Source organism: Nicotiana tomentosiformis, chromosome 3 (assembly GCF_000390325.3).
Source record: "Nicotiana tomentosiformis chromosome 3, ASM39032v3, whole genome shotgun sequence".
NCBI classification, from domain to species: Eukaryota; Viridiplantae; Streptophyta; class Magnoliopsida; order Solanales; family Solanaceae; genus Nicotiana; species Nicotiana tomentosiformis.
The window spans coordinates 99,278,701-99,288,599 of NC_090814.1; the positions used below are offsets into that span (position 1 = coordinate 99,278,701).

General features: G+C 37.0%; 1 protein-coding gene across 1 annotated transcript; it reads left to right on the top strand.

The window, feature by feature from the left end:
* The first annotated feature begins 5,013 nt into the window (after positions 1–5,013).
* LOC104110556 (CASP-like protein 1F1) lies at positions 5,014–6,955 on the top strand. Its single transcript, XM_009620080.4, has 3 exons — positions 5,014–5,316; positions 5,413–5,536; positions 6,566–6,955. Exons 1-3 carry the CDS (start codon positions 5,126–5,128, stop codon positions 6,785–6,787), a joined length of 537 nt encoding a protein of 178 aa, XP_009618375.1. The 5' UTR covers positions 5,014–5,125; the 3' UTR covers positions 6,788–6,955.
* Positions 6,956–9,899: the final 2,944 nt, after the last annotated feature.

Below are 9,899 nucleotides of genomic sequence, written 5' to 3' on the forward strand. Positions count from 1 at the left end.
TTCGTTTTGGTTTTTTGAGTGTTTTGGGACACTTAGTCCCTAAATGGAGGTTTAAGCCTTAAGATTTGGACCGTAGTCCGAACTATGTGAAGACAACTCCGGAATGGAGTTATGTAGATTCCGTTAGCTCAGTTAGGTGATTTTGGACTTAGGGGCGTGTCCGAATAGTGTTTTGGAGGTCCGTAGCTTATTTAGGCTTGAAATGGCGAAAGTCAAATTTTTGGAGATTTAAACCCGTAGTGAAAATTTTGATATCGGGGTCGAATCTTGATTCCGGAAGTTAGAGTAGGTCCGTAATGTTGAATATGACTTGTGTGCAAACTTTGGGGTGTGGTTAGGTTGGTTTTGGAATCAGTTGTCGAATTTGGGAGTTTCAAGTTCTTTAAGTTTGAATCAGAGAATGATTTGTGATTTTAGCGTTGTTTGATGTGGTTTGAGAGCTCGACTAAGTTCATATGGTGTTTTAGGATTGGTTGGTATGTTTGGTTGAGGTCCCGGGGGCCTCGAGTGAGTTTCGGGTGGTTAACGGACTTGGAAAGGAAGTTGAGAAATTTCTGAAGTTTTGGTCTTTTGCTGGTATGATCGCACCTGCGAGGGTATTAGTCGCAGGTGCAAGTCCACATGTGCGGTACATTAAGCGCATGTGCGGAAGGGGTGGAGATCAGCACAGGTCGCAGGTGCGATGGTTTCCCCGCACATGTGATAGCGCAGATACAGACCAGTGGTCGCAGAAGCGAAGGCAGCCAGGGGTTAGTATTTTCGCAGGTGCGCCCATATTTTTCGCACCAGCGGGCGCGCACGGTTCTGGAGAGTTGTACCGCATGAGTTGGGTACTCGGTTTGAGTTGAGCACAACATTTCACCCTCAGACGGATGGACAGTCCGAGCGCACTATTCAGATACTAGAGGATATGCTCCATGTGTGTGATAGATTTTGGGGGTGCTTGGGACCAGTTCTTGCCACTTGCAGAGTTTGCTTACAACAATAGTTATTAGTCCAGCATTTAGATAGCACCGTATGAGGCTCTATATGGTAGGCGGTGTCGGTCTCTAGTGGGATGGTTTAATCCGGGCGAGGCTAGATTATTAGGTACAGACTTGGTTCAGGATGCTTTGGAGAAGGTTAAGGTGATTCAGGATAGACTTCGCACAGCCCAGTCCAGACAGAAGAGTTACGGGGACCGAAAGGTTCGCGATGTTGCATTCATGGTTGGAGAGTGAGTCTTGCTCCGGGTTTCGCCTATGAAAGGCATTATGAGGTTCGGAAAGAGGGGCAAGCTGAGCCCAAGGTTTATTGGTCCCTTTAAGGTGTTGCGGTGAGTTGGGGAAGTTGCTTACGAGCTTCCCTTACCTCCCAGCCTAGCAGGAGTTCATCCGGTATTTCATGTTTCGATGCTCCGGATGTATCACGGCGATCTGTCCCATGTGTTGGTTTTCATCTCAGTCCAGTTGGATAAGGATCTATCTTATGTTGAGAGGCCAGTGGCTATTTTAGACAGGCAGGTCAAAAAGCTAAGGTCAAAGAACATTGCTTCAGTAAAGGGTCAGTGGAGGGGTCAGCCGGTCGAGGAGGCAACTTGGGAGACCGAGCATGTTATGCGCAACCGTTACCCTCACCTTTTCATCACTTCAGGTATGTCTTTATGCTTGTTCGAGGACGAGAGGGGAAGGATGTAACGACCTGGCCGGTCGTTTTGAGAGTTATAGCCCTGATCCCCTATTAACTGCTTTTTCCATATCTATTTATACTATTGTGACTTGCCAGGAGGTTTCATTTTGGTTTTTGGAGTGTTTTGTGACACTTAGTCCCTAAATGGAGGTTTAAGCCTTACGATTTGGACCGTAATCAAAACTGTATGAAGACGACTCCGGAATGGAGTTTTGTCGGTTTTGTTAGCTCCGTTAGGTAGTTTTAGACTTAGGGGCGTTTCCGGATAGTGTTTTGGAGGTTCGTAGCTTATTTAGGTTTGAAATGGCGAAAGTTAAATTTTTGGAGATTTGGACCGGTAGTGAAAATTTTGATATCAGGGTCGGATCCCGATTCCCGAAGTTAGAGTAGGTCCGTAATGTTGAATATGACTTGTGTGCAAAATTTGGGGTCAATCGGACGTGGTTTGGTTAGTTTCGGCATCGGTTGTCGAATTTGGAAGTTTCAAGTTCTTCAAGTTTGATTCGGAGAATGATTTGTGATTTTAGCATTGTTTGATGTGGTTTGAGGGCTCGACTAAGTTCGTATGGTGTTTTAGGATTGGTTGATATGTTTGGTTGAGGTCGCGGGGGCCTCGAGTGAGTTTCAGGTGGTTAACGGACTTGGAATGGAAGTTGAGAAATTTCTGAAGTTTTGGTCTTTTGCTCGTATGATCGCACCTGCGAGGGTATTAGCCGCAGGTGCGAGTCCGCATATGTCGTACATTGAGCGCAGGTGCGGAAGGGGTGGAGATCAGTAGAGGTCGCAGGTGCGATGGTTTTTCCGCAACTTCGATAGCGCAGATGCGGACCAGTGGTCGCAGAAGCGGAGGCAGCCAGGGGTTAGTGTTTTCGCAGGTACGCCCATATTTTTTGCACCAACGGGCGCGCACGTGCGGGAATGCCTGGGCAATGTTTAAAACCGAAGGGCTTCGTGATTTTTGTCATTTTGGATTTTGCAAACTCGGTTTAGGGTGAGTTTTGAGAGTATTTTCGAGAGATTTCTTGAGGTAAGTCCCTTGTGCTTATTTTTTATCAATAATCTTGCTTCCCCGTTTATTTTTCCACCTAGTTAGTATGTATTTAAGGTGGAATTTGGGAGTTTGAGGCTAGGGATTTGAATAGTTGATTTTGGGTTTTGAGTGATCATTTAAGGTCGGATTTTGATAAATTTGGTATGGTTGGACTCGTGAGTGAATGGGCTTTCGGATTTTGTGACTTTTACCTGATTCCGAGACGTGGGCCCGAGTCAACTTTTTAGGGTGAATTTCGAAATTTTTATTAAAGTATTGATTTCATTAATTAGATGAGTCTATTATGGTTGTATTTATGATATGTAATTACTTTTGGCTAGATTTGGGCCATTCGGAGCCGGATATTCGTGTGAAACGCATTGTGACCGACTGATTAAGTTTGGTTCGAGGTAAGTGGCTTGCCTAATCTTGTGGGGGGAGGGGGGAGGGGGAAATCCCCTTAGGATTTGGTACTGTTTTAATATGTGAGCGTCGTGTACGTAAGGTGACTAGTAAGTACACGGGTTAATTGTTGTAAAAACCCCGATTTATTTTACTGAGTAGTAATCTGTTCTTCTTTTAAATTGAGTTATACCGTTTAAATGAGTATTAGCATGTTTTCATTCTTAATTGAGTTATCCCAATATGTGTAGCTATCCACTTTAGTCTAATATCGCATGTCTACGTGCTTTAGCTGCTTAATTGAACTTTGTGAAGCATGCCTAGTTGATTCCTATTTTTTCTTGACTTGTACTTAGTCTAAATTGTAGGATTTCGTGTTGTAGCCGTTAATTTTATTGTGTGAGCCGTGTATTTACTTTGGGACTACATAACGGTATTGCGGGAGATCCCCCTGCATATTTAATTTGGGACTATGGAACGGTATTTCGGAGGGTCTCCCTGTCTTGCATATTTACTTTGGGACTACGGAACGGTATTTCGGGAGATCCCCCTGCACATTTACGTTTGGGACTACGAGACGGTATCTTGAAAAATCCTCTGTTGTATTTCTGTGTATTGAGTTGTTACCTTCTATGAATTCTTTCTTGTTAAATTTCAGTCCTTATTTTACTGCGATATTTCATTCTTGCCTTGCTTTATTATTATTATTATTATTATTATTATTATTATTATTATTATTATTATTATTATTATTATTATTATTATTATTATTATTATTATTATTATTATATATATATATACACACACACACACACACACCAGTAGGACCCTGACCTTACCTCGTCACTACTCGACCGAGGTTAGGCTTGGCACTTACTGGGTACCGATTGTGGTGTACTCACCTACTCTCTGCACATGTTTTTCATGTGTAGATCCAATTGCTCCTTATAAGCCACGCTATCAGTGAGCCGGGATAGCTTTGGAGACTTTAAGGTATATCTGCCGCGTCCGCAGACTTCGGAGTCCCTTTCTACTCTTCCCCGTATCCATTATCTTCTGTATTTTTCTTTTGTTAGACTCTGATGTATAGAGACACTAGATATTCCTTCTGTAGTTTGTGATTCACGATGTTTCGGGTTTTGGGATTGTTGTATATTTTTTAATAGATGGTTACTGTACATGCCAAGCGGCATGGTACCCAGTTATGTTGTTATTGCTACAGTTAGTAGTTAAATTTATGTTTTTATTTCATTATTCCGCAAATGTTAGGCTTACCTAGTTGTAGAGACTAGGTGCCGTCACAACGTCACACGGAGGGAAAATTAGGTCGTGACAGTATTTTCAGACTCGTGTTGTATAAACGCTCATGTGCTCAGTGACACCCTGGTTTTGGGAACTTCCATATTGAATTTTGACTTTCTATCCAGTTTATGAGAGCTTTAACTATTTAAACCTGTGTTATTTCACTTTTTGCCATTTAAAAGTGTTGGAAATATTTTTGAGGTGTCGACTTGCCTACCACGTTAGGCGCCATCACAACAGTCTATATTTTGGGTCGTGACAGGGTCGCACTCCTAAGGGTACGATGTAAACAGTCTACCCTAATACAAGTATTAGTAGATGCTTCCACCACTCAAACCCGGACTTTTGAAAACTGACCAAATTAATTAATTGTGGAAGGTACATAAAGTCTAATTTTGAGGAGCCTCATTATTGTATAAGCTCTTTTGACTAACTATATGGAAAGATTCTACAAATCTTTTTATGTCACTTAATTATGCAGCCTAATAAATTTTTATCCCGCTTTTTAATGTACTTCTCGGACGTGGAACTTATCCATTCGCTCTACTGATCTTTTCCTAATTAGTTTCTTCTTATCTAATAGCCTCCTCCATAAATAACAGCAAAGGAAATTAAACCTCCAGTTTCACTGAGCTCTCTGTTCTTTTTTCCTCTGCTTTGGTCTTTTTTTTATTTACAATTTTCTTTACTTTTTTAAACTAATGTGCCAATTCATGCCTCAGAATGGACAGCTTTGAAGCCAAAACTAATCACGACCCTCCTCTCAAAACTCAGAGAGTTATGCTAATCCTCCAAATTTTGTTGAGAATTTTGGCTTTTGCTTTCACTTTAGGTGCGGTATTAAGAATTAAGACAAGCAAACAGGTTCTATTTCTTGGATTTGATGCCCGTTACACCTATTCTCCTTCTATGAAGTAAGTCATTAATATTAATTACCCTTTTGGATTGAAATATATTTTTATGGTTATAGCAAACTTGAATGATTCTTTAATTTCCCCCTCATTTTGCAGATTTTTTGCATATGCGAATGTCAGTGGATGTGCCTTATCTGTTGTTTCTCTGTTTCTTGCTTTGATGTGCTGTCAAAAACCTCGCGATTCCAACAAGTATTTTTACTTGTTCCTGCATGATTTGGTACGTCCCCTCCCAATTATTCCCCTTAAATTTGTAGTATTTTCTCCTTTGATTTATTTCTGATCATTTCCATCTTGGTTTTCATTCTTAAATTACAGATTCCTTGATACAAAATCTCGGGCAAATATTTCTACCTTTCTATCTTTTTCTTTCTGTAAATTACATGCATAATATCTAGGGAAAAGCTTAAAGGGCGTTAATATAAACGAGACACCTAAAATCTCTAATTGTCAGATTTTAAAGATGAGGTAAATATGAATTTCAATAGGGATCTTCACTCAAATAGCCGGCTGGATTGACTGTTTCTTTCCCTAGGCGGTATACACTAATTATACTTAATTATGCACATATTATATAAAAATTGTGCATACATTATACATCTGTCGGCTATTTTTAATTTAACCGGTTGTGTGAGCTATTAAGGTTAATTCCTCATTTCAATATATACCCAAGTGACCTTACCGATCAGTGCTGGGCATCTGTTTGAGCGAATAATCTCTCTCCTTAATACATTACTAAAAATTAATGTAGATGGACATAAATGGGATTATGTAGTAAATTTCTGTCCTAAGATAACATCGTAACAAAATCTGTAAGTTGTGACATATACATCAATTCTGATTAAATATCAGATTTTTATATAGTATATGAAATGTCAATCATAATGCAGTAACTCTTGCTGACATAAAAAGAAAAATCCAACTGAAAATTATGTAACTCCCTTTTATGGGACCTGCATAACAAATTCAAAATTCTGTAGATTTCGTAAGGAAAAGCAAACTCAAAATATGAATATAATCTATTAGAAATATGAAGTGAGAAAATTAACATGATCTACAAAAAAGATAAAATTCATGTACAATGTACCTTTTTAATCAAGTTACCAATTAGTACTTATAATAGAGATTTACATGTAATTATATCATAACTTGTTTGTGTAAATATTTTTTATCCGTCAGTGCATATAACTTAAAATGAGTTGGTTTCATTTTTAAACATTTTTTTTGTTTTGAACTAAATTGTTGACAGTTTGTGTTTGGAGTGCTGGTGGCTGGAAGTGCGGCAGCAACAGCAATAGGATATGTGGGTAAATATGGGCAGAAGCATTCCGGTTGGGAGCCAATCTGTATTTTTGTTACTAAATTCTGTCACAAAGTTACTGTCAGTTTGACATTATCTTACATTGCCATTATTATCTACCTTTGCCTCACTATAATCTCGGCAAACCAGTCAAGACAGATTAAAGCTTAAAATGTATATCATCAAAAGACAGAATGATGAATACATATATTTCAATATTTCAGCGTTAAATGTAGTGGGGTATTTGCAGGTGAAGAATTAATGTTATACTAAATGTAATTTGCATGGAGATACTGGTGTAGTACTTTGAGGTAAATGGAAAAAAGCCTTTCATTCTAATTCTGTAGTAATGTTGTTTAACCAAAAAAGTTTTTTTTGGTCAAAGCAAATAAAAGGATAATTCAAGTTTTTAATAATTAATTTTACTTCATTTTTTCATATATAAAAAATTTGAAAATCATAGAAAGCAATATTGAGAGAATAAGAAAAAAGAAATCTTATTGATTATTCCGGCTCTCTTCCAATAGGAAATAATATGATCTTCCAACAACAGAGAATAGTAAAATTATATGCAATTGATAATATAATTTCGTGATAGGGGCACAAGATATGATAAGAAATTTTATATAAGGGTTCAATTTGTAAGTGTTTCGCCCTACTTAATACCTTCCCTTTACAAATATTTCTTACATTAATTACCCGTTACATGGGTGATTCGTAATGGTTATGGTAATAACAACCAATCATGCATAATCGGAGTTTATGTTGATTTCTTTCCATATTCGTGGCTATTATTGAACTTTCCATCTTCGTGGTCTTTAATTATCCATTTCACACCTATTGTCTCCTTTTCATTTATCATGTACGGTAACTTTTTAAATGCATATTTTAATCGTGCCTTATCTAATCTTCTTTCTTCTTTATTATTTTGACTCTTATGACACCTGTCAACATATCATTAGTCCACGTGGCAAGACTATTTTTCTACCAGTGCAAATGTTTTTTCATATTTTTTTAAAAATCTCTAAGAAGTGTTTTAAAAGGAAAAAGTACTCGGCGTTTTACCTCTCATGGAACGATTAATGTTTTGACAATTCAAAAAAATGTTTAAAAAAAGAAGTTATTTATGTCTTGTGCATTTGAGCAAAAACAATAATATTGGTATTTCCTTCTCGACCGTAATGACTTGATGCCATGTCTTTTGATTTAATGAGAAACATTATGTCCATATTTGTGAGTGCATTTTACCTTCCTATATATGAAATCTTATTACCTTTGTTACTCAAGTTTCAATTTAATTACATGGGCATATATAATTTTTAAATAATATATATTTTAGGAATTAAATGAGATATTCCCTCCCCTCATGTTTCTCCTTTAATCACGCTAAAACGTATCTAACGTACATATCCCACTCCCTCCACGTATCTCTACCCCTCCCCCCTCCCCCCCGATTCTGATCCTCTCTCCATCCATTAAGGCTTTCATCCATTTTTGTTCAAAAAGCTTTTACAATTTCTCTCAAATTTTCTGATTTTTCTCTCAAAATCCCTACGAAATCGTTACTGCTTCAAATTTTCCTTCCCTTACGATGAAGAAGAAAGAAACTACGGGGAATAGCCCTAAACAGCTACTCTTGGTGATATTCTTACTTTTGATTTGGGTACTTTCTCAAAGGATTCACCCAAACAAATGGTGAAATTCAAACATGCAACACCAAAGAGAAAGTCCAAGCTTACTCTTCGTGAAGTTAGGGCAGAGGCTCGAACAAAACTCAAGTGTGACAGGGAGCTGTTGAAGCTTCGACATGCTAACTAAGTAAAACGGAAGGACAAAGAAATTGCTCGTGATGATGATTTCGTCGAAGAAGAAGTTATTCTGAAACCTGCAAAAAAAAAAATCAAAGTTTCTTCTACTCGCAAACCTTCAAAAAAGAAGAAGGTTCAAAAATTTCCTAAAAATATACACCCAACAGTCATTAGAGAAGATAAAATTGTAGTACTTACAATTTTTGGTTGTTATTCTTACTTAAAAAATGTTTTCATTCTCATCCTGATACATTTATTTTTTGTTCTATTATTGTAAAAGGTTTGTGTACATTGTATATATTTCTTATTTTTTATCAAATTTTCTACATATTTCTAGATTTGTTGTATATTATTTAAAATAATTTTGGTAGGGTATGTATTACATGATTTACTTGATTTTGTTGGTTAATTTTTGCTCTATTTGTAGATGTTAATTTTATTTTCTGTAAACAAATTATATATATTATGTCGAGCGGTTAGTTTTCCTCCCAATTTTTTAAATGTATGTTACTTTGTAGTTTCTTTCTCTAAATAAATAATTGTCAGTTCATTTATAGCTTAATTGTAGTTCAATTGTTGTATTAGTTGTTGATTTTGTAATTTATTTATTTGCAATATATTATTATATTTCTGGTTGTAGATAAAGTATATCAACATTTTTATTATCTTGTTCTCTTGCCTTTAAACATGTTTTATTAACTATTTTCTTCATTTTGTGTAGATTCGGAGATTTTTTGCACCACGTGATGTTGATTATGGCATCACTAGGTTTCAAACATTATCCGGCCCTGTTATCCCTGCCCAAATCAAGGTATTATTGTCTGAAAATGGTATTAAATTATTTAAGAAGACATGTTTTGGGCACTTTCTTCGCATGCCCAAAATATGTATCCAAAATCAGGCAATTCATCTTCTGATGAAGTATGAATTGAACACATCCGGGTCAAATTTTTTCATAGTAGAGATGAAGGGTGAGAGGCTGAACTTTAGGTTGGGGAGTTTGCTCTGATTACTGACCTCAAATGTTTTACTAAAGTAACCGACTTTGGTTACACAACTAAGTATGATAGTAAAACAATGAGGAGTTATTTGCTGAACAAGGAAAAGGTTGAGAAACCGTACTTGAAACAAATTGTAACCAGACATAGTTGGGTGAATGATGAGGATGCAGTCATGCTGTGCATTCTCTATCTGATATAGTTCTTCCTCTATCCCTCAGAAAAACGATTGATTGACCACTTTAGGTTTTATTTGGTGAAATTTCGCATGGGGTATCGAAACTTATACACAATTGCCTCAGTCTGTTAGGCATAAGTTGAACCCTTCTTTGCTTTTTTATCTCCTTCGAAGTTTTTTGTAATGACCAAACCGGTTATTTTAACTTTTAAAAATTCGTTCCTTAAAATAAAACTCCTTAAACATGCTTTTATTAATTTATGACTAAAAAGGGATGGTTGGTTCGGGATTTAAAAGTG